The 27,384-nt window shown below is 47.2% G+C and overlaps 1 protein-coding gene across 17 annotated transcripts in view; it reads left to right on the plus strand.

Annotated features, from left to right (window-relative positions):
- LOC140718497 (polyhomeotic-like protein 2) overlaps positions 1-27,384 on the plus strand; it is a 257,941-nt gene that overhangs the window by 170,090 nt on the left and 60,467 nt on the right. For 15 of the 17 annotated variants that reach the window (XR_012096706.1, XR_012096703.1, XR_012096702.1 and 12 more), the window contains 3 exons: positions 6,036-6,197; positions 13,243-13,395; positions 19,732-20,029. Coding sequence is in view for 11 of the 17 variants with exons in the window: in XM_073032384.1 (XP_072888485.1) it covers positions 6,036-6,197; positions 13,243-13,395; positions 19,732-20,029 (613 nt within the window). In the remaining 6 variants the exon portion in view is untranslated. The remainder of the gene's footprint in view (positions 1-6,035; positions 6,198-13,242; positions 13,396-19,731; positions 20,030-27,384) is intronic. The other 2 variants (XM_073032391.1, XM_073032393.1) reach the window with 2 other exon arrangements.

Genomic DNA, 27,384 nt, shown 5'->3' on the forward strand with positions numbered 1-27,384 from the left:
CAATTAACTTACTAACCATTGGAATGCTTAGTTCCGGTCCTTCCACAACATTTCTATAGGATTAAGGTCAGGACTTAGACTCAGGCCTTTCAAAACATGGGTTTTGAACTTAGAGGAGTACACAGCATCAGTGACCAGCTACATCAGCAAGTGCATTGATGTTATTCTGTCCAAGACCATCACTATACGTGCCAACCAGAAGCCATGGATGACCGCAGAGGTGCGTGTGTTGCTGAGGTCCCGCGACTCCGCCTTCAGAGCAGGCGACGAGGCAGCTCTAACAACAGCAAGAGCCAAACTGTCCCGAGCCATCAGAGGGGCAAAGCATGCACACGCCCAGCTAATCCACAGTTACTTCCAGGACAGCGGCGACACGCGGCGCATGTGGAAGGACATCCAGGACATCACCGATTACAAGACAACATCACCTGACTGTGCAGGTGATGCCTCCCTCCCAGATGCACTGAATAACTTCTGGCCTGGTTTGAGGTGGAAAATGATGAGGTGGTGAGGAAGTCCACCCCTCCTACAAATGACCAGGTGCTGTGTCTCTCCGTGGCCGACGTGAGAAGAACCCTGTGCAGGGTCAACCCACGGAAGGCTGCTGGTCCAGACAACATCCCTGGTAGAGTGCTCAGAGGATGTGCAGACCAGCTAGCAGATGTTCTCACTGACATCTTCAACATCTCCCTGAGCAGCGCCACCGTTCCAACATGCTTCAAGGCCGCCACCATCGTCCCCGTGCCGAAGAAGTCTTCAGTGTCCTGCCTAAATGACTACCGTCCCGTTGCACTTATATCCATCATCATGAAGTGTTTCGAGAGGCTCGTCATGATGCATATCAAGACCCTGCTGCCCCCCCTCACTAGACCCCCTGCAGTTTGCGTACCGTCCCAACCGCACAACAGATGACGCCATTGCCACCACCCTCCACCTGGCCCTAACCCACCTGGACAAAAAAGACACATACATTCGGATGCTGTTCATAGACTTTAGTTCAGCATTCAACACAATCATCCCTCAGAAACTGATTGGAAAGCTGAGCCTATTGGGCCTGAACACCTCCCTCTGCAACTGGATCCTAGACTTCCTGACTGGGAGATCTCAGTCAGTCCGGATCGGGAGCAGCATCTCCAACACCATCACACTGAGCACGGGGGCCACCCAGGGCTGTGTGCTCAGTCCACTGCTGTTCACTCTGCTGACCCACGACTGTGCGGCAACACACAGCTCGAACCACATCATCAAGTTCACCGATGACACGACCGTGGTGGGTCTCATCAGCAAGAACGACGAGTCAGCTTACAAAGAGGAGGTGCAGTGGCTAACGGACTGGTGCAGAGCCAACAACCTGTCTCTTAATGTGAACAAAACAAAAGAGATGGTTGTTGACTTCAGGACGGCACAGAGCGACCACTCCCTGCTGAACATCGACGGCTCCTCGGTAGAGATCATAAAGAGCACCAAATTTCTTGGTGTTCACCTGATAGAGAATTTCACCTGGTCCCTCAACACCAGCTCCATAGCAAAGAAAGCCCAACAGTGTCTCTACTTTTTGCGAAGGCTGAGGAAAGTCCATCTCCCACCCCCCATCCTCATCACATTCTACAGGGGTTGTATTGAGAGCATCCTGAGCAGCTGCATCACTGCCTGGTTCGGAAATTGTACCATCTCGGATCGCAAGACCCTGCAGCGGATAGTGAGGTCAGCTGAGAAGATCATCGGGGTCTCTCTTCCCACCATCACGGACATTTACACTACACACTGCATCCGCAAAGGAAACAGCATTATGAAGGACCCCATGCACCCGTCATACAATCTCTTCTCCCTCCTGCCGTTTGGGAAAAGGCTCAGAAACATTCCGGCTCTTACGACCAGACTATATAACAGTTTCTTCCCCCAAGCTATCAGTCTCCTCAATACCCGAAGCCTGGACTGACACCTTGCCCTATTGTCCTGTTTATTATTTATTGTAATGCCGGTACTGTTTTTGTGTACTTTATGCAGTCCTGTGTAGGTCTGTAGTCTAGTATAGCTTTCTCTGTGTTTTTTTTATTACGTAGTTCAGTCTAGTTTTTGTACTGTGTCATGTAAACTATGGTCCTGAAAAACATTTGTCTCATTTTTACTATGCACTGTACCAGCAGTTATGGTCGAAATGACAATAAAAGTTGGCTTGACTTGACTTGAATGTGGGAGGAAACACACATGGTCCGGGGAGACTGTACAAACTGCTTATAGAGAGTAGTGGGAATCGAACCCAGTCGCTAGTGCTGTCATAGCGTTACGCTGACAACTACGCTACCGTGTTAGCCCTAAGTAGGAGGTTTGTTGCCACTGGAAATCTAGCCGCTGGTCACTGGGATAGGCCACCTCTGGCTGAGGTCCTGTGTGAGCCCTTCCCCTGACTCCTGTCTGTGCAGAGAGCCACCCTGACGTGCTCCTCTGCCTCCTGACACCCAGCCTCTGCCACTCACTGGGATAGGCCACCTCTGGCTGAGGTCGTGTGTAAACCCTTCCCCTGACCCCTGTCCGTACAGCTGGCCATTGTCCGTCTCCTTACACCACCCCACCCTCTGTATTCGACTGGATTCTGCGGAGAGTGTGGAATCTTTCCGACACCCTGCTTTCCACCACACCCTTCTTGCCCTTTCCTGGATTTAGCTGCTCTCTCATCATGACCTGAGACCATAAGAAAGAGAAACAGAATTGGGCCATTCAGCCCATCTAGTCTGTTTTGCCATGCCATCATGGCTGATTTACTATCCCTCTCAACCCCATTCTCTTGCCTTCTCCCTGTAACCTTTGACACCTTTACTAATCAAGAACTGAATGACTCGGCCTCCACAGTCAACTGTGGCAGTGAATTCCACAGATTCACCACCCTCTGTTCTAAAGGGACATCATTCTATTCTGAGACTATGCCCCCCCCCCCCATTTGAAACATCCTCCCCACATCTACTCTATTTGGGCCTCTCAGTATCTGAGTAATTTCAATGAGATCCCCGCTCATTCTTCTAAACTCCAGTGAGTACATGTCTAGGAGCATCCCATGTTCCTGATATGTTAACCCGGTGACATGCGGGTGGAGTCTTCTCTCTCCCACTCCTATCTCTTGAATAGAAGTAGGAGGAGGCCATTTGGGCTTCTGTGTCTGAGCATGCTGGTAACTGTCCCTGCTCCTACCTTCTCTCTGTTATTCGTGGTGCTTTTCACATGGACAAATATGTCTCCCTCCTCCCTCTCTTACATGCAGTGGATTCCAGTTAGTTGGAACACATTGGAACCAGTATGCTTTGGCCCAATGAAGTGGCTGTCTTAATTAGCAGAAGTTTCATGGGAATAGTTAAAAATGTACATAAAAGACAAAACTACTGTTTAACTGAATAACAAATTATGTACTTAAATTAAATACAGAACAAGTTACAACACTACCAATACTACTACAGTATTCTAAAACTGTATTAGTTCCGCATAGTTATTGATGGAGGAATTCAACCAGTGTACATTGTCGTATTCTTTTGATTGACTGTAAATGAACAAGACAAGTATTGTAGGTGATGGACTGCCATTATGCAATGAATCTCCAAATCTTCATTTTCATTGTAACATTCAAGGTGACTGTTGATACCTTCAAGTTCTTCGTGGTTCCTAACTTGCTGAAATAGTGAAATCATTTCATTTTCACTCTGGCATTTCCAAGCCTGAATGCATGAAACTGCAGTGAGCAGAACAGTTCTGAATTATCTTACTGCTTAAGTGGACAGAAGAAGAGTGAGAGGCAGGGGGAGTGGTCAGGAGGAGGGTATCAGGCTGGGGGAGTGGACAGGAGGAGGGTATCAGTCCAGGGCAGTGGACAGGAGGAGAGTGAGAGGCCGGGGGAGTGGACAGGAGGAGAGTGGGAGGCCGGGGGAGTGGACAGGAGGAGAGTGATAGGCCGGGGGAGTGGACAGGAGGAGGATATCAGGCCGGGGAGTGGACAGGAGGAGAGTGAGAGGCCGGGGGAGTGGACAGGAGGAGAGTGAGAGGCCGGGGAGTGGACAGGAGGAGAGTGAGAGGCCGGGGGAGTGGACAGGAGGAGAGTGAGAGGCCGGGGGAGTGGACAGGAGGAGAGTGAGAGGCCGGGGGAGTGGACAGGAGGAGAGTGAGAGGCCGGGGGAGTGGACAGGAGGGGGATATCAGGCCGGTGGAGTGGACAGGAGGGGGATATCAGGCCAGGGGAGTGGACAGGAGGAGAGTGAGAGGCCGGGGGAGTGGTCAGGAGGAGGGCGAGAGGCCAGGGGAGTGGTCAGGAGGAGGTTATCAGGCCAGGGAGTGGACAGGAGGAGGGTATCAGGCTGGGGGAGTGGGCAAGAGGAGGATATCAGGCTGGGGAGTGGACAGGAGGAGGATATCAGGCTGGGGGAGTGGAGAGGAGGAGAGTGAGAGGCCAGGGGAGTGGACAGGAGGAGAGTGAGAGGCCGGGGGAGTGGACAGGAGGAGAGTGGGAGGCCGCGGTAGTGGTCAGGAGGAGGGTATCAGGCCGGAGGAGTGGACAGGAAGAGAGTGGGAGGCCGGGGGAGTGGACAGGAGGAGAGTGAGAGGCCGGTGGAGTGGACAGGAGGAGGATATCAGGCCGGAGGAGTGGACAGGAGGAGGATATCAGGCCAGGGGAGTGGACAGGAGGAGAGTGAGAGGCCGGGGGAGTGGACAGGAGGAGGGTATCAGGCTTGGGGTGAACAGGAGGAGGATATTAGGCCGGGGAGTGGACAGGAGGAGAGTGGGAGTGGACAGGAGGAGGATATCAGGCCGGGGGAGTGGACAGGAGGAGGATATCAGGCCAGGGGAGTGGACAGGAGGAGAGTGAGAGGCCGGGGGAGTGGACAGGAGAGTGAGAGGCCGGGGGAGTGGACAGGAGGAGAGTGGGAGGCCGGGGGAGTGGTCAGGAGGAGGGTATCAGGCTGGGGGAGTGTTCAGGAGGAGGTTATCAGGCCGGGGAGTGGACAGGAGGAGGGTATCAGGCTGGGGGAGTGGACAGGAGGACGGTATCAGGCTGGGGGAGTGGACAGGAGGAGAGTGAGAGGCCGGGGGAGTGGACAGGAGGAGAGTGAGAGGCCGGGGAGTGGACAGGAGGAGAGTGGGAGGCCGGGGGAGTGGACAGGAGGAGAGTGAGAGGCCGGGGGAGTGGTCAGGAGGAGGATATCAGGCCGGGGGAGTGGACAGGAGGAGAGTGGGAGGCCGGGGGAGTGGACAGGAGGAGAGTGAGAGGCCGGGGGAGTGGTCAGGAGGAGGGTATCAGGCCGGGGGAGTGGACAGGAGGAGAGTGGGAGGCCGGGGGAGTGGACAGGGGGAGAGTGGGAGGCCGGGGGAGTGGACAGGAGGAGAGTGAGAGGCCAGGGGAGTGGACAGGAGAGTGAGAGTCCGGGGGAGTGGACAGGAGGAGAGTGAGAGGCCGGTGGAGTGGACAGGAGGAGAGTGAGAGGCCGGGGGAGTGGACAGGAGGAGGGTATCAGGCTGGGGGAGTGAACAGGAGGAGGATATCAGGCCGGGGAGTGGACAGGAGGAGAGTGAGAGGCCAGGGGAGTGGACAGGAGGAGAGTGAGAGGCCGGGGGAGTGGACAGGAGGTGGATATCTGGCCGGGGAGTGGACAGGAGGAGAGTGAGAGGCCGGGGGAGTGGACAGGAGGAGAGTGGGAGGCCACGGTAGTGGTCAGGAGGAGGGTATCAGGCCGGGGAGTGGACAGGAGGAGGATATTAGGCCGGGGGAGTGGATAGGAGGAGAGTGGGAGGCCGGGGGAGTGGACAGGAGGAGAGTGAGAGGCCGGGGAGTGGGCAGGAGGAGAGTGAGAGGCCGGGGGAGTGGACAGGAGGAGAGTGAGAGGCCGGGGAGTGGACAGGAGGAGAGTGGGAGGCCGGGGGAGTGGACAGGAGGAGAGTGAGAGGCGGGGGGAGTGGACAGGAGGGGGATATCAGGCCAGGGGAGTGGACAGAAGGAGAGTGAGAGGCCGGGGCAGTGAGCAGAGCCCTGCATTGACGGCAATGTCCCTTTGACCCAGATTAACCTGGCCACGTCCCCGGCCGCGGCTCAGCTGATCAGCCGGGCTCAGACCGTGAACTCCGGTGCCACAGGAATCGCCCAGCAGGCCGTTCTCCTGGGGAACTCGAACAGCCCGGCTCTGACAGCCAGCCAGGCACAGATGTACCTCCGGGCACAGATGGTAAGCAGCAAACTATTGCTTCCTACAAGTGTTGAGTGCGTGATGTGATGTCGGAGGTGCCTCGCCATTAATCACAAGCAGCGTACACTCTTTGTTCCTTTTGAAGATTAATTCGTCAGTGTCTGCCCATGACCTTTGATCCTTTCTGATCTTCCTTTAGGGAATCAATTATTATTCTTCCATTTGTTCTCAGCCTCAGCATTTGTTTCCTCTCCCGGGTTGCCGGGGTTCCAATCCACAGGGAAAACAGTATCTGCTAAGAATATTCATTCAAAGGCTGATCTGAGCAGATGAAGGCTCAAGGATCTTTGGAGAGACGGGCCTTTTTCTGATCGTACTATCTGGTCATAACTATAGAAGCTCATTAACTGGGTAACCTGGTTATTCGCTGATTTACTGAGACAGTTGGAGTTAGAATCTGTGCAAAGTATATCACAAGCAGTAGCCAAAAGGCGACGTATGTTAGATGTCCTGGATATTCATGCACACACTGTCACTGACATGTGTATGCACGCACAGTTACACAGCCTGTGCACACGTGTGTGTATGCTCACTCACCAAGTATGTGCACACATAGTCATTAACATGTGCACGTAAGACCAGGAACAGAAATAAGCCATTTAGCTCTGCCATTCCATCATGGCTGATCCCCTCCCATTCAACCTCATACACCTGCCTTCTCACCATATCCTTTGATGCCCTGACTGATCAGGAAACAATCAACTTCCATCTTGAGTATACCCACGGACTTGGCCACCACTGCAGTCTGGCAGAGCATCCACAGATTCACTACTCTCCCGCTAAAAAAATTCCTCCTTACCTCCATTCTAAAAGGTCGCTTCTCAATTTTGAGGCTGTGCCCTCCAGTTCTGGATACCCCCACCACAGGAAATACTCTCTGCACATCCACCTTATCTAGTCTGTTCATACACATAGTCAACACAGTTACAAATGTGTGTCCACATACATATTTTCACAGATGTCACGTGAACACAGTCAATATATCTATGCATATATGCACATGCACACACACATACGTAGGCAGGCGTTACGAGCCAAACATATCCGCACCTTACACACTGCATTGGAGAGAATAGTCAGGGCACCCTCTCAGCACAGCCTCACACTTGTAAATCACACACATGACATCACTTGAGTGGTGTCGTTAGTGATCTGTTGCCTAGTGGCCAAAGGACCATGTTCCTCGGAGTGATTCATTCTATTCCTCTCCCACAAGGGCTGCCCGACACTGAGTGTTTGCTCTGTTACCATTCCCATCTCCCACCACGCCGTTAAACTCTACTCCAGTTGCTCCTCAAGTTCAGTAATGCCACGTAGAAACTTCAGCAGGGAACAATCTGGCAAGGTGGTTGAGTGGCGGTGGGGAATACTTTGGGAACAGTTTAAAATGGAAAGTAAATTTGTTAACAAAGTGTATGTATATGTCACCACATACAACCCATTTTCTTCTGGGCATGCAAAGCGAAATACAAGAAACGTAATAGAATCAGTGAAAGACCACACCCAACGGGACAGACAAACAACCAGTGTGCAAAAGACAACAAAGTGTGCAAATACAAAAGAGAAAAATAATAATAAACTAATAAGTATCGAGAATATGAGATGAAGAGTCTTTCAAAGACCATAGTCCATAAGTTTGAAGGGAGTTCTGGAAAGGGTTAAGGTTGGTCCTCAAGTTCAGGTCTTGTGTTGGGGGGAGGTTGATTTCAGTAGCATAGAGAGTCCCTGGTGAAAGTAGAACAGTATATGCCATTCAGCCCATCGTGTCTGTGTAGGCCATCCATGATTTTGATCTAAACTAATCCCATCTGCCTACCTCTTTCCCTAATTCATCTTAAACCTGAGCCCTCTAACATCTGAAATTTCTGTTATGGGACAATTTACCCGAGGGGTTCCCAACCTGGGGTCCACTGACCCCTTGCATAATGGTATTGATCCATGGCATCCAAAAGGTTGGGAACCCCTACACTACCCTGTTTATGTCTCTCGTATTTTTAACGCTCCAGAGAAAACAATCCAAGTGTGTCCACCCTCTCCTGACAGCATACACATTCCATTCCTGCCCCCTCTCCAAAGCCTCCACATCCTTCTTGTAATGCAGCAAACAGAACTGAACACAATACTCCAGTGTGCCTACCAAAGTTTTATACAAGTTCAACATGACTTCCTAGTTTTATATTAGGGCGACACAGTAGTGCAGTAGTGTAGCCGTTAGTGCGACACTATTACAGCTCGGCACCAGAGTTCAGCGTTCACTTCCAGTTCCTCTGTAAGAAAGTTTGTATGTTCTTCCCATGAACGTGTGGGTTTTCTCCGGATAGAAGGGGTAGGGCAGCACAACACTTTACCAGTAACCCAGGTTCAGTTCCTGCTGCTGTCTGTAAGGAGTTTGTACGTTCTCCCCGTGATCACAGGGGTTTCCTCCAGGTAGATAGATAGATAGATAGATACTTTATTCATCCCCATGGGGAAATTCAACTTTTTTTCCAATGTCCCATACACTTGTTGTAGCAAAACTAATTACATACAATACTCCAGTTTCCTCCCACGGTCCAAAGATGTACGGGTTAGTAGGTTAATTGGTCATTGTAAATTGTCCTGGGATTAGGCCAGGTTAAACCGGTGGGTTGCTGGGCGATGAGGCTCATGAGCCAGAAGGGCCTGTTCCAGAATGTGTCTCGAAATCAAAATAAATTCAACACTCCTACCTACGTAAACAACAAAGCAGATCTTAAACACAAGACATTCTGCAGTTGTTAGAAACCTGAAGCAGCACACAAAATGCTGGAGGGACTTAGCAGTTCAGGGGCATTTTTGTCCGTGTGATCCTTTGCTACCCCCTCTCCACCCTTCCTGTAGTGGTGACCAGAACTGCACACACTAGTCCAAGTGTGATCTCACCACTTGCACATCTTGTACAGCTGATTTCTTTTGGTCTTACTTAACATGACATCCTAACCCCTGTACTCAATGTCCCGTGCTACAAACTCTTTCTTCACCACCTTGACTACAGTGCTCCATGTCAAGACCCATCAAACTCTTACAGAACATTAAGCAGTACATCACAGGAACAGGTCCTTCAGCCCACAATGTTGTGCCAAACCAATTAAATTAGTAATCAAGTGGCTAGCCAAACTACTCTCTTCTGCCTACACAATGTCCATGTCCTTCCATTTTCCTCACATTCATTTGCCTATCTAAAGGTCTCTTAAAGTCCCCAATGTTTCTGCCTCCACCACCACACCCCAGACTCTGCAGTCCAGGCAACCACCACTCTCTCTGTAAAAATCTTGCCCCTCACATTCCCTTTAAAATTACACCCCTCACACCTTAAATGCATGCCCTCTGCTATCAGACATTTCAACCCTGGAGAAGAAGATACACTATCTGTCTACTCTATCTAGGCCTCTCATAATCTTATAAATCTCTCTCAGATCTCCCCTCAGCCTCTGCCCCTCCCGAGAAAACAAACCAAGTTTGTCCCATCTTTCATTATAGCTCATACCCTCTAACCCAGGCAACATCATGGTAAACCTCCAGCACTCTCTCCAAAGCCTCAAAATCCTTCCAATAAGGGGGAGATCAGAACTGTTTGTAATAGTCCAGATCCATAAGAAAATACTCTTAGGTTTCAATCAGATCCTTTCTTACTCTTCTAACCTCCGATGGATGAGTGAAATGGCCTCCCCTATCCCTGTGTTCTTTGCCAACCCTTGCCTGAGCTGATTTCTGCAGGATGACCAGCGCCTTCCAGAGCAGAGTTACACATCAGTAGTAGGGGACCATTAAAGCGATTAACTTTACTTGTCACACATACATTGGAACATACAGTGAAGCACATCGTTTGCATCAACCACCGACACAGCCTGAGAATGTGCTGGGGGTGGCCCACAAGTATCACCAGGCTTCAGGTGCCAACCTAGCATGCCCACAACTTACTAACCATAACGGTACATCTTTGCAATGGGCGAGGAAACGAGAGCACCCGGAGGAAACCCACATGGTCATTGGGAGAATGTACAAACTCCTTACAGACAGCGGCAGGAATTGGACCCGATCGGTGGTGCTGTAAAGTGTTACGTGAATTGCTATGCCCATAGGGGAAAGGGGTACCAGAATCAGGCTTAATATCACTGGCATGTGTTGTGAAATGGCTAAGGGGAAGAAGCTGTTTCTGAAACGTCTTCAGGCTCCCGTACTTCCTCCCTGATATTAGAGAGAATGTCCTGGGTGATGGAGGTTCTTAATGATGGATGCTGCCTGTTTGAGGCATTGCCTTTTGAAGGTGTTCTCGATGTTGGGGAGGCTAGTGTCCATGATGGACCTGGCTGAGTTTACACCCTCTGCAGCTTTTTCCAGTCCTGTGCAATGGCCCCTCCATCCCAGGCGGTGTTACAACCAGTTAGAATGGTCTCCATGGTACATCTGTAGAAATTTGCAAGAGTCTTTGTTGACATAACAGGTCTCCTCAAACTCCTAATGAAATATAACTGCTGTTGTGTCTTCTTTGTAATTGCATCAATGTGTTGGCCCCAGGATAGATCCTCAGGGATATTGTCACCCAGGAATTTGAAACTGCTCACCCTTTCCACTTCTCATCCTTCTATGCGTGTTCCCTCAACCTCTCCTTCCTGAAGTCTACAATCAGAAATCTAAAGAGGAGGAGAGATTGTTAAGTTGTCTCTAATAATTATCAGATGGTGAAAGACCAGGACAGTCACATCGTCCAGTGATACCACCCTCAACATGAACTGTAGACATTCAGGGCTTGGATGAAGACCATTTGGCCCAGAGTGTCAGTGCTGGCCAAAGGTGGACTTGAGATGATTTGCACTTGGCAACTCAAACCCTGCAGGTTACAACTGTTCAAGGACTCATCTAGGCCAAAGCTGGGGAGATATTTCCAGACACTTGTGAAAGAAAATTCCCGATTCCCTCTGAGCCTTCCGTGGCCTTGTCGCCAGTAACTAAAGGCTTCTCTCTCATTATAGACTCTGCTGTTCAATCTCCCTGGTTTCCAGGGCTGTTGTACACATACACACACTGTATACTATGCCTTTAAACATATGAGTGTGTCAGGAAAAGATGTTTGTGTAACTAAATTGTTGGTGAGAGTTCAAAGTTCAAAATACTTCCAAACTAAATTTTTTATCTATGTATATGTGGTCACTGTGGCTTTGCAGTTAGCATGATGCTGTTACAGCTCGGAGTTCGATTTCGGCATCCACTGTAGAAAGTTTTCCCCGTATGCGTGTATAGGTTTCCTCCCACAGTCCACAGACGTACACGCTGTAGTGGCACGTCAGTGTAGTGGTTAGCACAATGCTTTTCACTACCAGTGACCCAGCTTCTGTTCCTGCCACTGCCTGTAAAGAGTTTGGACGTTCTCCCCATATCCGTGTTGGTTTCCTCTGGGTGCTCCAGTTTCCTCCCACAGTCCAAAGACGTAGCAGTTGGAAAGTTAGTTGGTCATTGTAAGTTGTCCTGTCATTAGGCTAGGATGAAGTTGAGGAATTGCTGGGCAGCGCAGCTCGAAGGGCTGGAAGGGCATGTCCCATGCTGGATCTCAATCAATCAATCAATAAATAGCAGGTAGTAGGTGTATTGGTCTGTATAAATCGTCCAGTGATTAAGCTAGGGTTAAACAGGTGGGTTGCTAGGTAGCATGTCTCAAAGGGCCGGAAGTAAATAAATAAATGAGATTTGTTTTGTTGAGGGCATTCACAGTAGATCAAAGAAATACAATAGGATCAATGAAAAAATACAACAGTACACATGTACACCACTAAATGAAACAACGTTCCTCCAGACCAGGGGGCAGAACACAGTACAAATAACTCACATAAGACTTAAGAACTTTTTTTTAAAAGCTATTATTAATGCTTTTTGAGATAGTGATTTAGATGCATATCATATTTTTTACTGAGTTAAGTATTGTATGTAATTAGTTTTGCTACAACAAGTGTATGGGACATTGGAAAAAAGTTGAATTTCCCCATGGGGATGAATAAAGTATCTATCTATCTATCTATCTATCTATCTATCATACACAACACGTAAAGTAATGTTATCACAAATAAATTAACACATAATAAGGTGCATGTATGATACAAGTTAAAAAGTGAACAGTTTAACACTACTGGTGCTTCATAGGTAATGAGACCCGGGTGGTGACAGGGAGTTCAGTCATCTCACAGCCCGGGGGAAGAAGCTGTTTCCCGTCCTAACAGTCCTTGTCCTAATGCTACAATAGTAGAGAGTCAAAAAGGTTGTTGGATGGATGGGAGGGATCATTGACAATGCTAAAGGCCCTGCATATGCAGCGCTGCTGATAAATATCTCAGATGGGTGCAAGAGAGACCCCGGTGATCCTCTCACAATGTTTTGTAGGGATTTGCGGTCAGACATCTTGCTATTCCCGGACCAGACAGTGATGCAGCTGCTCAGGACTCTCTGTGGTGCTCCTGTAAACATTGCCGAGAACGGGGTGGGAGCGAGAGCCTCAGTCTCCTTAGGAAGTGGAGACACTGCTGTGCTTTCTTGACCAGACAAAGACTCACAAACAATACAAGGATTAGCAAACAACACAAATTTGTCAGTCTCCTGGCCCCTGCCAGACTTAGGGTTCAATTCCTCAGATACCTCCCTGCATGTCCTGTTGTTGAGACCACATCAGCCATCTCTTGGTGCCTGAGGTAGATAAAAGGCAATTTTCTTTTTCTTCTTAAGCCCATCACCCCTAGGGATGTAGGCCACTGACAGCAGCTCATCAAAGTCCTCTGTCCTGGTCCAAAGGCTGATTGGCCGTATGGCTTTCACTTTCTCCACATGACTTCATACGTCTTCTAGGCGAATCCTTTCTCCCAGGAATGAGGTGTTTGGAGCTGCTGGTGGTGTTTCTGTAGCTCTGGGATTTTATGGGATGGGGTTACTAGCCCCATGCCCAACCCTCCTCCTTTCGCAGCCAGGCTTGGGGCTGTCCACGGTGGAGTTTAAAAGGCAACACGTTTCATGTAATTTTCAGGCACAGCAAAGTAACCTTGTGCAAATAGCTAGGACCCTAGGTCGTGCTGTTCCTTTGTCCCCCCAGCTCATCTTCACGCCCACTGCCACCGTCGCTGCGGTCCAGCCAGAGGTCACGGTGTCTCCAGGCAACCAGCAGTCAGCCGTCTCACAGGTCAGTTCTCAGCCGTGCAGTCTGTGACGTGAGCGGGATCTGGGTGAAAGCCGTCTCAGGGTCTGGTGGGGATGGGAGGGCAAAGGTTGTCACATCCAGCCTCCGGGCTTTGCTCAATTGCAAATTAATCATCCAATCGAAGACAGGTGTAGAGTCATACAGCACAGAAACAGGCCCTTCGGCCCAACCTGTCGATGCTAACCAAAATGCCCCATCCAAGCTAATCCCATTTACCAGCATTTGATCCATAACTTCCTCCACCTGTCCAATCAGTGTACCTGTCCAACAATGTTCTAGACCTGATTAAACCACTTCCTCTGGCAGCTCATTCCTTATATTGACTACCTTCTGGGTAGAAATGTTGACTCTCTTTTGAAGGTCTGGCTAATCAGGAATCTATCAAACTCTACTTTAAATATACCACAATGACTCGGCCTCCACAACCGTCTGTGGCAATGAATTCCACAGATTCACCACCCTCTAGCTAAAGAAATTCCTCCTCATCTCTGTTCTGAATGGATGTCCTTCTATTCTGAGGCTGTGTCCTTTGGTCATAGACTCCTCTACTATAGGAAACATCCACTCTATCTAGGCTTTTCAATATTCAATGTGTTTCAATGAGATCCCCCTCATTCTTCTAAACGCCTGTGAGTACAGGCCCAGAACTGTCAAACGCTCCCCACAGGGTGTGAAACTCCTCACGAGTCATGAGTAAGACAAGCCTGTGTGCTCCAAAGGGAAGGCCCAACTGAGCAGCCCAACCTTTTGACACTGCTACCCTACTGCATGCATTAACATCAATGACTGTTTAAATAGCATCTTTAGTGAGGTAAAACAACCAAGAAATAGAATCCCAGAGTCAGACAGCACAGAAACAGGCCTTTCAGCCCAACTTGATTATGTCAACCAAGTTGCTGAACTGAACTGGTCCATGGGCCTGCGTTTGGCCCAAATCCCTCTAAACCAAGCGCTCCCAACCTGGGGTCCATGGACCCCTGAGTTAATGGCAGAGTAAAGTTTGGGAACTCCTTCTCTAAACATTTCCTAACCATGTACCTGTCCACGCATCTTATAAATGTTGTAATTGTACCCTGCCTCGACTACTTCCTCTGACAGCTCTTTCCACATGGATATCACCCTTTGTGTAAAAAAAAGTTTCCCTCAGGTGCCTGATATAAATCTTTCACCACATTCCCATCCATTTCCCCAGGACTTACACTTTTATACACCAATATCTCTCTCTCTCTCTCTCTCTCTCTCTCTCTCTCTCTCTCTCTCTCTCTCTCACTCTCTCACTCTCTCACTCTCTCACTCTCTCACTCTCTCACTCTCTCACTCTCTCACTCTCTCACTCTCTCACTCTCTCACTCTCTCACTCTCACACACACACACACACACACACTCTTAACCTACCAATCCTCTGTGTGGGAAAAAGTTGCCTTTCAAATCCCCTTTTATATTATTCCCTGTTCACTCTGTCTGGCTGGATTTGGACTCCCCTTCTTGTTCTTCATAAGCCCGTCAGCCCTACCGGGGCACAGGCCACTGACAGTGACCCACCCGAGTCCTCTGTCCTGGGTTAGCCTTTAAATGTGTGGTCCATTTTCAAAGATCCGTCCTTTCCCAGGGGTGAGGTCTGTGGAGCTTCTGTTGGTGTTTCTGTAGCTCTGGGTTTTTATAGGGTGTTGGCTGTCCCATGTCCAACAGCCCCCCCCCCCCCCTTCTTTTTGCACTGGGACTTGCACTCCCTAACTCTGGGGAAAAGACTGACTATTTCACTTATGTGGTTTTATAAACCTCTCCTTTCACTCCAGGGCAAACATCCCCCAACCTGTGCCATCTCTCCTCTCAAACCCTCCACTCCTGGTAACAAGCTCAATTCTCTCTGACAACCCCTTCCAGTTAGTTCGAGATACAGTACAGAACAGGCCTTTCCGACCCGATGAGCTACACTGCCCAGTAACCTCCCTATGCAACCCTAGCCTCATCGCAGGACAAATTACAATGACAAATTAACCTATGAACCGGTAGGTCTTTGGATTGTGGGAGGAAACCAGAGCACTTGGAGTAAACCCATGCATTCACAGAGAGAACATACAAGCTCCTTACAGACAGCACCAGAATTCAACCCCAAACTCTGGCAGCCTGAGTTATAATAGTGTGTCACTAACCACTACGCTACTGCGGCACCTAGTTTGCTATCAGCCTTCCTGGGTCGGTGTATGTTGGCTGTGGGTGGGTCAAGGAGGAAAGTTCAAGGAGCATCTGAGAGAGGCGGTGACTTGGTTTCCATAGCAATCTGTGGCAATGAATTCCACAGATTCACCACCCTCTGGCTAAAGAAATTCCTTCTCATTTCTGTTCTAAATGGGCGTCTATTCTGAGGCTGTGCCCTCTGGTCCTAGACTCCCCCACTATAGGAAACCTCCTCTCCACATCCACTGTATCTGGGCCTTTCAATATTCAATAGGCTTCAATGAGATCCCCCCTCATTCTTCTAAACTCCAGTGAGTACAGGCCCAGAGTAACATGAGATAATATGAAAACAAGGGGATTTAGTGGGAAATGATGCAGATTGGCAGGTATAGGGGTAATTGGTAAAGGAACACCCTCACACTCCTAGCACAGCCGGTCCTCCCACCAGCATACAGGCGTGCTTTTGTTCATATTTTACTGAATTAGTTGACAGAGTTTTGGCAGCTCCCTGAACCGGCAGTGCAAACCGCAAGGTTACTTGGCATCCAAGTCTACCATCCCAACATTGTCTGGACCCTGTACACACACCTATCTGACACGGCCCCTCCCCCCACACATATCCATCCCCATCCACTCCCTCAGCTGCCCACCCTCCCTCACCTGTCTGCCCCCAGCCCCGACCTCACCTGCACTTGTCCGAGCAGCCTACGGCCAGTCCACACACAGACACAACTGGGGATACACCTGCGTAACCCAGTAGAGTAGTCGTCCCACACAGGAACATTCAGTAGAGCTGGACAAGGGGTGATGGTCCAAGATCCTCATTGTGCAGCGGCTCTCTCAGGCTGGACAGTCCTGAGTGATGAACAGTTCTCAGGATAAGGGAAACAAGAGGAAAGAAGGGCCAAATGGTCTCTTCCTTCTCCTTATTCTCCTGTGTGTTTCTTCAGCCTGAGCTACCTATCTCTTAGACCTTAAGACATAGGAGCAGAATGAGGCCATTCAGTCCATCAAATCTGCACCACCATTCTATCATGGCTGATTTTTCTCTCTCAACACGATTCTTATGCCTTCTCCTCATAACCTTTGACACCGTTACTAATCCAGATCCCATCAACCTCTGCTTTAAGTGTATCTAATGACTTGGCCTCCACAGCCCGACAAGTCTTGTCAGCACAGGGCAGGTAGGAGATTGAGCTAAAGTTGGCCAGACTTTCCTGTATAGAATCACTATAACTGACTGTGGCAGGGTCTTGGTGGTAGTTGTCAGTATCATACCAGTATCCCAAAACAGCAGAAAATGAACCTCATTCTGAGTGCCTCTTGTGAGGTGAACACTCAATAAATCCATTGGGTCCAAGTGCACAGCTCTCTGAATGTGCCGCAAAGGTAGATAGGGTGGAAACGAAGGTACCTTCGTTGGTCAAGGCACATTCAGAAAGTCACGTTAAGACCATAATTCCAGTAGAAGTGGTAGAGGCAGGTTCGATTTTGTCATTTAAAAAAAAAATTGGATAGGTATATGGACAGGAAAGGAATGGAGGATTATGGGCTGAGTGCAGGTTGGTGGGATTAGGTGAGAGTAAGTGTTCGGCACGGACTAGAAGGGCCGAGATGGCCTGTTTCCGTGCTGTAATTGTTATATGGTTATATAAGACATAAGAGCAGAATTAGGCCATTTGGCCCATCGAGTCTGCTCTGCCGTTACATCATAAATAATTTATTATCCCTCTCAACCCCATTCTCCTACCTTCTGTCCATAACCTTTGAAGCCCTGACTAATCAGGGGCCTTTTAATCACCGCCTTAAATATACCCAATGACTTGTCCCTCACATCCTTCTGTGGCAATGAATTCCACAGATTCACCACCCTCTGTCTAAGGAAATTCCTCCTCGTCTCTGTTCTAAATGGATGTCCCTCTGTTCTGAAGTTATGCCCTCTGGTCCTAGACTCCTCCATAATAGGAAACATCCTCTCTACTTCCACTCTATCTAGGCCAGGGGTTCCCAACCTGTGGTCCACAGACCCCTTGGTTGATGGTAAGGCTCCATGGCATGAAAAAGGTTGGAATCCCCTGATCTAGGCCTTCTAATATTTGATAGATTTCAATTAATTTCTTCTTCATTCTTCTAAACTCCAGTGAGTACGGGCTCAGAGCCATCAAATACTCCTCATACATTAACTGTTTCATTCCTGGAATCATTCTGGTGAAACTCCTCTGGACCCTCTCCAATGGCAGCACATCTTTTCTTAAATAAGGTGCCCAAAATTGCTCACAGTACTCCCAAGTGCAGTCTGACTGATGCTTTATAATGTATTACATCCTTGTTTTTATATTCTAGACCTCTTGAAATGAATGCTGTATGAAACTTGATGAATGTGTATAAAACTGCACACAGCAGTTGTATACAACTTTGGTCAGGCCACACTTGGAGTATTGTGTGCACTTCTGCTAACCCCAGTTCAGGAAGGATGTGGAGCCATTGGAGAGAGTGCAGAAGTTCACCAGGGTACTGCTTGGACTACAGAGAGTATGATCCATAACGAGAGGTTGGATGAACTTGAGTAGTTCTCCCTGGAGTGGCAGAGGCTGAGGGGAACATGATAGAAGCCGAGTAAGAGTACCTAGGCAGAATCATTTCCCTGGGTAGAAATGTCAAATACTAGGGGAGTGCATTTATGGTGAGAGGAACAAAGTTTAAAGGGGAGAGTGAGAGAATGAGTTTGAAGTAGGTAAGAAGGGATATAAAGGGGTATGGGTGGCATGGTGCCTACTGGTTAGCACAATGCTTTACAGTACAAGAGACCCAGGTTCAATTCCTGGCGCTGTCTGTAAGGAGTTGGTACGTTCTCCCCGTGACAGTGTGTGTGTTTCCTCTGGGTGCTCCGGTTTCCTTTCACTGTCCAAAGATGTACCAGGCAGTAGGTTGATTGATCAGCTGAGGTTAGGCTAGGGTTAGGTCTGAGGTTTGCTGGCCAGTTTGCTTGAAGGTCTAGAAAGGCCTATTCCATGCTCTATCTCAATCAATCAATAGATAGATAAATTTAATATTAGAAAAATGAGGGGGATCTCAGTGAAATCTATCAAATATTGAAGGGTCTGGATAGAGTGGATATGTAGAGGATGTTTCCTGTAGTGGGGGATTCTAGGACCAGAGAACACAGCCTCAGAATAGAGGGACATCCATTTAGAACAGAGATGAGGAGGAATTTCCTTAGACAGAGGGTGGTGAATCTGTGAAATTCATTGCCACAGACGGCTGTGGAGGCCAGGTTAATGGATATATTTAAAGTGGAGATTGATAGGTTCTTGTTTAGCCAGACTGTCAAAGGTTTCGGGGAGAAGGCAGGAGAAGGGGGTTGAGAGGAAAATAAATCAGCCATGATGGAAAGGTGGAGCAGACTCCTTAGGCTGAATGGCCTAAATCTCCTGTGTCTTATGGTCTTTTGGGATGAGTGGGACAAGTTTTTTCTTATTACACGCAGAGAGTAGGGGAGGCTGATACAATAATGGTTGTTTTAAGAGGCTGTTAGACAGACACAGATTGGAAGGATATGGATCATGTACAGGCAGAAGGGATTGAGGGGTGTCCCGGTAGCATAGCAGCTAGCACAATGCTATTACAGATCAGGTGTTGGAGTTCAGAGTTCAGTTCCGGCATCCTCTGTAAGGAATTTGTACGTCCTTCCCGTGAGCACATGGGTTTCCTCTGGGTGCTCCAGTTTCCTCCCACAGTCCAAAGACGTACGGGTTAGTAGGTTAATTGCTCACTGTATATTGTCCTGTGATCAGGGTGGGGTTAAATCAATGGGCTGCTGAGCCTGTTCCGTGCTGTATCTCTAAATAAAATATAAAAATGAAATTATTTTGACATCTTGTTTGGCATGGATTTGGTGGGTTGAAGAGGCTATTCCTGTGCTGTATTGTTCTGTGAAACTCCTGACAGTCCCACCGTGTGAAAGTGACCATGCCCATAGACAGAGGCCTCAGATTTACCCAAGTCATTTTAGATCTAGAGATGACATTTTGCTCGTGTTTTCTGAGTGTGGACACTTTTAAACTCTTATCTGTATGTCTCCACTGTTAACTGCTGTTCACTAATGGCTCCAGTTTCCGATGCATTCCCCACTGCGACCAGGTGCAGAACCTTGCGATCCGAAACCAGCAGAGTGCAGCAACGGCGGCAGCAGTGCAGCCACAACTGCAGAGCGTCACTCTGAAAGCAACCGCGCCAGCGACGCCCGCCCCGGGGGCCCCGCAGGCTAAGACGCCAGGCTCGGTGCCCGCTCCAGGCAGTAAAGGAGGCCAGCCTGACAGCATGGCCGACAGTGGCAAGAAAGGAGAATCTGGCATTTCTGCCTCCGGCTCAGACACCAGGAGTATCAGTGTGGCCGCCAGCACTACGCCAGTCAGTACACATCCTCTCATCACCACAGGTAACGACATCCTCCTGGGGGGTGGGGGTGGGGGCAACCATTTTTCCTTGTTAATATTTATTTATTTAGAGATAGGGCACGGAATAGGCCCTTGGAGTCGCTTCGCCCAGCAACTCCCGATTTAACCCTAGCCTAATCACAGGGCAGTTTTCAATGACCAGTTAACCTACTAACCCGTATGTCTTTGGACTGTGGGAGGAAACCAGCATGTTCACGGGGAGAAGGTAGAAACTTCCTACAGGCGGGAATTGAACGTGAGTCACTGGCACTGTAAAGCATTGTGCTAACGGCTACATTACCCTGCCACCCTAAGCACATGCTCACGGGAAGTACGTACGCACTTCTCACAGACGGCTTTGGAATTGAACTCATTTTTGCAGTAAATACAAAGAAGCAAAAAAGGCAAAGAAACAAATAAATAAATAAGCAATAAATATCAAGAACATAAGCTGAAAACTCCTTAAAAGTGAGTCACTAGATTGTGGGAACATTTCAATGATGGGGTAGATGAAGTTCAGGAGCCTGATGGTTGAGAGGTAATAACTGTTCCTGAACCTGTTGTTGTTGGTCCTGAGGCTTCTGTATCTTCTTCCTGATGGTTGAGAGGTAATAACTGTTCCTGAACCTGTTGTTGTTGGTCCTGAGGCTTCTGTATCTTCTTCCTGATGGTTGAGAGGTAATAACTGTTCCTGAACCTGTTGTTGTTGGTCCTGAGGCTCCTGTATCTTCTTCCTGATGGTTGAGAGGTAATAACTGTTCCTGAACCTGTTGTTGTGGGTCCTGAGGCTCCTGTACTTTCTTCCTGATGGCAGCAGTGAGAAAAGAGCATGACCTGGGTCATAGGCGTCCCTGATGATGGATTTTCCCTCAGATTTCCAATATCTGCAGTATTTTGGCTTTATTTGTTGATCTCTGTCTTTTGAATTAATTAAAATTAGTGAAATGTTTCCAACGGCTTTTAGTTCTCAGAAGTATTCTAGTTTATTAATCTTTACTAATTATTTTAAATTATTAGAAGTTAAATGTGTGTTGGGGCCGAAGTATTTCTCTGCAGGGACTGATGAATTTAATGTACTGCAATGTTTAACACTGATATTGTCAAAGTTGAGTTTATTTTCGCATGCACAGCTACAATGAAAAACTTACAGCTGCATTACAGGCACAGAGCGTCAGATAAGAAATATTTACAAGAATAACAGAAATGTATTTAAAAATTATACATAATTATATTTAATACATAATTAATACATACAAATTATACATATTTTCAAGAACACAGCTATTTTACCACCACAAGTATATTACCTCGGCCACCACTACTTTATCATTTCCTGTCAGTCACCTTATGTACAGACACTCCTGTGCCTAGCGTCACTTTATGGTCATACAGTCATTCTTTGTATATAAGCGACTTTATAGAGTCATAGAATGTACAGCACAGAAACGGGTCTTTCAGACAATTTAGTCTGTGCCGAATCCACTTAAACTGCCAACTCCCATCAACCTGCACCGGGACCTTAACCCTCAAGGGTTAGATCAAGCTCACATCCTCCACTTGCATGAGAAGATTGTTCCACATTCTCACAACCCTCTTAGTGAAGAAGTTTCCACTCATATTCTCCCTAAAAATTTCACCTTTCACCCTTAACCCATGACCACTAGTTGGTCCCACCTAAACTCAGCAGAAAAAGTCTGCTTGTATTTACCCTTATCTATACCCCACATAATTTTGTATACCTCTATCAAATCTCCCCTCAATATTCTACATTCCATGGAATGAAGTCCTAACCTATTCAATTTTTCCTTATAATTCAGGCCTTCCAGACTCAGCAACACCCTTGCAAATTTTCTCTGTACTCTTTCAACCTTATTTATACTTTACCTGTAGGTAGGTGACTAAAACTACACACGATACTCCAAATTAAATCTCACTAGCGTCTTGTACAATTTCAACATAACATCCCATCTCCTGTACTTAATACTTTGATTTATGAGGGCCAGTGTGCCAAAAGCTTTCTTTGTGACCCAATCTGCCTGTGATGCCATTTACAATAAATTATGTACCTGTATTCCTTTGACCTACTACACTCTTCAGTGCCCTGCTATTCATTGTGTAAGACCTGTCCTGGTTGGCCCTACCGAAGTGCAACTCCTCGCATTTGTCTTCATTAAATTCCAGCTGCCTTTTCCAGCTGGTCCAGATACCACTGCAAGCTCTGATTGTCTTCTTCACTGTGCACTACACTCCCAATCGTGGTGTCATCCACAAATTTGCTGATCCAGTTTACCACATTTTATGTATTTATATTTATTGTGTTTTTTCTTATTATTGCGTTCTTTATCTTAATTGTGTTTTTTGTGCTGCATCAGATCAGGGGTAACAATTAGTTACCGGAAATGACATTAAACAATTTTGATTGAACATTGGGACAGAAGAAAGGAAAATCAGCCCATTTAATGCAAAATGGTCATAGTTTTGCTAAACTATAGTGATTGTGATTGTAACGTTTGGTTTAAAACCAAATGGTTGAAGAACGGTAGCTGTTAATGAACGTAGCGGTGTGGGGGACGTCAGGCTTCTGCACCTCCTGCCCAGTGGGAGCTGTGGAAGAAGAGGGCAAGGATGGGATGGTGAGGGTCTTTGATGGTGAACGTTGGCATCTTGAAGCAGAGTCTCCTGCAGATTCCACTGATGGTGTGGGGGGAGGATCTCCTCTGACTTCAGTATTTGTAGCGTAAATGCATTGCAATTATTTCATAAACAGAGGAGATTCTGTAGATGCTGGTAATCCAGAGTAACACACACAAAATGCTGGAGGAACTCAGCAGGTCAGGCAGCATCTGTGTAGAGGAATAAACAGTCCGCATTTTGGGCTGAGATCCTTCAACAGGACTCAGTGCAGATAGTTCATTCACCTACTCTGGAAAGATATATTTCAAAGTTTAGAACATAGAACAGTACAGGCCCTTTGGCCCACAACGTTGTGCCGAACTTTTAACCTACTCTGAGATCAATCTAACCCTTCCTTCCCACATAGTCTCCATTTTTCTATCATTCATGTGTCTATCTAAGAGTCTCTTAGACCAGCTGAGAGTATATTAACTGGCTGCATCACAGCCTGGTATGGAAACACCACTTCCCTTGAACAGAAAGGCCTGCAAAGAGTAGCGGATACAGCCCAGTCAGTTACTACTGACCAGCAGGTTCAGGAACAGTTACTACCCCTCAACCATCAGGCTCTTGAACCAGAGGGGATAACTTCACTCACCGCCCCACCCCCATCACTGAGCTGTTTCCACAACCTATAGACCTGCTTTCAAGGACTCTTCATCTCATGTTCTCGATATTTATTGCTTATTTATTTATTGTTGTTATTTTGCTTGTGTTTTGTTGTTTCTTTGTATTTACTGTGGATGCCTGTGAGAAAATGAATCTCGGTTTTACATGGTGACATAAACTTTGTGTCTGTGGTGGACTTTCTTTCGTGGACTTTAGTTCTGAATGCTATTTGCTTGCTTGTATTGTTGTTTTCCTATCTGCACATTGGGTGTATAACAGTCTTTTTTAACGCGTTCTCTTGGGTCTCTTTGTTTCGTTGCTGCCTATAAGAAGATGAATCTCAGGGTTGTTTAATGTATGCAAACTTTGATAATAAATGTACTTTGCACTTTAGTGATGCTGTTGCCTACCCAACAACTGCTTCTCACAAGCATGGAAAGAATGTATTTTTATTGTCTGTAGCTTTGCAAATAGAGTGTGAAATAGTTTTATTATTTTCTATGCACCTTAGTAGTAGCTTATTCTGTGACTTGCAAAGTGTGATTGGGACTAGTTGGTCAGAAAATGTCAACTGTAGCTGAGTAATATTCTCATCTCTGTAGAAGGCTGTGGGCTTTGAATCCATCCTAGAGTTTCATGTAGACTGACAATTTAGTCTCCTCTCATCCTCCTTTGTTCCAAAGAGAAAAACCCGAGGTCACTTAACCCTAGGTCATAAGACATGCTCTCTAATCCAGGCAGCATCCTGGTAAATCTCCTCTCCACCCTCTCTAAATCAACACAATATTCCAAGTGTGATCTACCCAGAATTTTATAAGGCTGCAACATAACCTCGTGGCTTTTTGAACTCAGTCCCTCAAACAATGAAGACCAACACACCATGCATTTTCTTTACAACCCAGCTTGTATGTCACTTTGAGGGATCTCAGGATGTGGAGCTAAAGATCCCTCTGCTCCCCATTCTCCTCACTGCTGAGAATCCGGTTCCACCTTCCAAAGTGAATCACTTGACACTCTTCTGGTTGAACAAAGTCACACACAAAATCAGGAGGGGCATAGACAGGCTGAACACACACAGTCTTTTAGTGCGCATGGAAAAGGAGCCAAAGACTAAAGTAACACGCACAAAACACTGGTGGAATTCAGCAGGTCAGGCAGAGCAACTATAGAAATGAACAGATTTATTCTATTTCTATGATAAGGCATGTGTTTACAATGGGAGGTAGGGTAAACCTGGGCTGTTTTCTCTGGAACGGCAGAGACTGAGCTGACCTGATGAGGGTATATACAATTATGAGAGGCATAGACAAAAAAAATCTCTTTCCAAGGGTTGAGATGTCTAAAACCAGAGGACATGCATTTAAGGTGTGAGGGAGTAAGTTGAAAGGAGATGTGAGGGGCATGTTTTTTACTCAGAGAGTGGTGGGTGTCTGGAATGCACTGCCTGGGGAGGTGGTAGAGTGAAACATTAGAGACTTTTAAGAGATGTTTAGATAGGCTCATGAACGTGAGGAAAATAGAAGGATATGGATGTTGTGTAGGCAGAAGGGATTAGTTTAGTTGGGCTATTTGGTTACTAATTTAATTGGGTCTGGCACAACATTGTGGGCTGAAGGGCCTGTTCCTGTGCTGGACTGTTTTAAGTTCTGTAAAGCTAATCTCTCTATCTAAACACGGCTGTGTGTGGAATCTAGGAGTTAAGAGGATTTGGTGAGGCAGTGGCTCCTTTCTCTGATAGGTCGCTTTGCAGCCTGTTCAGTTGGGCTGGGGGTTGAAAAGGCTCCATGGAGGGCCCTGACTACAGCTGAGAGCCGTGTAAAAGGCCATGCTTTGTCCACAGAGAGAGCCTCACTGAGATGGAGAGCAGCTGTCTACAGTAAATCTGCACCGCAGGTGGGCTTGGTGTTAATCTGCAGTCCGTTATTGTGATAACTATTGAATAGTCCGCCGTGCACAGCGGGTGCGAACGCTTCCCTCTGACTCAGAAGTTATAAGTTTGAACCCTGCTGCATTAACTCAACGCGGAATCAAAAACAAGGGGGGCACAGCTACAGAATTTATTTATTTATTGAAATACAATGCTGAAGTGAGGCTGTGGCCTGCAACTAACAGGCTGCTGGACTGGTTTTGTGGCTGTGAACTCACTTTCGTAAACTTTGGTTCTTGAGTGTTATTTGCACTACAGGTTTCCCCCACAATCCAAAGGTAGAGTGTTCCTATGAAACTGTTTGCAATCCGAAATGTCGTAAATCGGAAAAGCAATTACCATTAATTTATACGGGAAAAATTTTTGAGCGTTCACAGACCCAAAAAAAACCTACCAAATCAAAGCAAATAACACATAAAACCTAAAATAACACTAACATATAGTAAAAGCAGGAATGATATGATAAATACACACCCTATATAAAGTAGAAATATTGTAGGTATGGTGTAGTTTCACTTATCAAACTCGGGAAAACAGCGTGCCAAAATCGATTTGGAGAGAAAGCAGTTGGCACGTACATGCATACGTACGCACACACACGCATGCGCAAACAACTGCCCGCACAAGGCTTCACGGTCATTGTAGTCTTTCCTGGGGTAAACACACATATAAAGTGGGCGTCTTTTTTTCATAAAAGCGAAAATCCTCTTTGGTTAGTGAAAACAAGTACTAATTGTAAGTCTTTCGTAACAGCAAGTTGTCGTAAAGCGAAAGTCAAAAAGCAGGGGCCACCTGTATTTATTTTCTCTGCACACTGGGTGTTTAACGATCTTTTTTATTGGGTTCTGTTTGGTTTCTTTGTGGCTGCTTATAAAGAGACGAATCTCAAGGTGGTAAACATATTTTGACAATAATGTACTTTGAACTTTGAAACGCCCCTTCAAGACGCCGCCCAGCAACCCCCGAGTTAACCCGAGTCTAGTCACAGGACAATTTACAACGATCAATTAACCTACTAACAATATTGAAAGAGCGGTCGTGCATGTGGTGCAGAGGTTTTACAAGGTATTGGTCAGGACTGCATTTGGAGTGTTGTGAGCAGTTTTGGGCCCATTATCAAAGAAAACGTGCTGCCATTGAAGAGGGTCCAGAGGAGGTTCACGAAAATGATCCCAGGAATGAAAGGGTTAATGAATGGAGAGCATTTGATGGCTCCGGGCCTATGCTCGCTGGAGCTTAGAAGAATGAGGGGGGGATCTCATTGAAACCTATCAAATATTGAAAGGCTGAGATAGAGTGGACATGGGGAGGATGTTTCTGATAGTGGGGGACTCTAGGACCAGAGGGCACAGCCCCAGAATAAAAGGACACCCCTTTAGAGCAGAAATGAGGAGTTTATTTAGTCAGAGGGTGGTGAATCTGTGGAACTGATTGCCACAGACAGATGGTTTTACAGGTATGATCCTCTCTGAGTGACCCATTTGCTCTGATGCACGTGAGGTCTCGAGTTCAAATCCTGGAGAAACCCTGCTTTAGTGAAGATCATGTTTCCTATAGTGGGTGAGTCTAGGACTAGAGAGTACAGCCTCAGAATAGAGGGTCGTCCATTTAGAACAGAGATGAGGAGGATGGTGAACGTGTGGAATTGATTGCCACAGTCAGCTGTGAAGGCTAAGTCAATGGCTATATTTAAAGTGGAGGTTGATAGGTTCTTGATTAGTAATTGCATCAAAGGTTGCAGGGAGAAGGCAGGAGAATGGGGTTGAAAGGGATAGTAAATCAGCCATGATGGAATGGTGGAGCAGACTCGATGGACCGATTGGCCCAATTCTGCTGCTGGGTTTGATAGTGTTCAGGTCTCCAGGTATGTTCAGAGTCAGCATAGACTCAGTAAGATTTCACTGGGAGTGCTGATTGGAACACTGTGGCGAAGGATTTCACTTAACTGGAGCTGTGAAGTTTCAGGTTGAGCCTGTGGGAACTGTGAAGATTTATGATTAGAGGAAATGTGCTGAATGATTACCGGACATCAGCAGGGCTGTAACAAGCTGAACCACAACTCTAATGAAAGGGCAAATTAGCAAAAGACACTTGAACATGCTGGGAGCTGGAGTGTGTGTCGCTGCCCTGTGTTCATGTTGAAGCAGT

This window comes from Hemitrygon akajei, chromosome 29, assembly GCF_048418815.1.
Source record: "Hemitrygon akajei chromosome 29, sHemAka1.3, whole genome shotgun sequence".
Taxonomy (NCBI): domain Eukaryota; kingdom Metazoa; phylum Chordata; class Chondrichthyes; order Myliobatiformes; family Dasyatidae; genus Hemitrygon; species Hemitrygon akajei.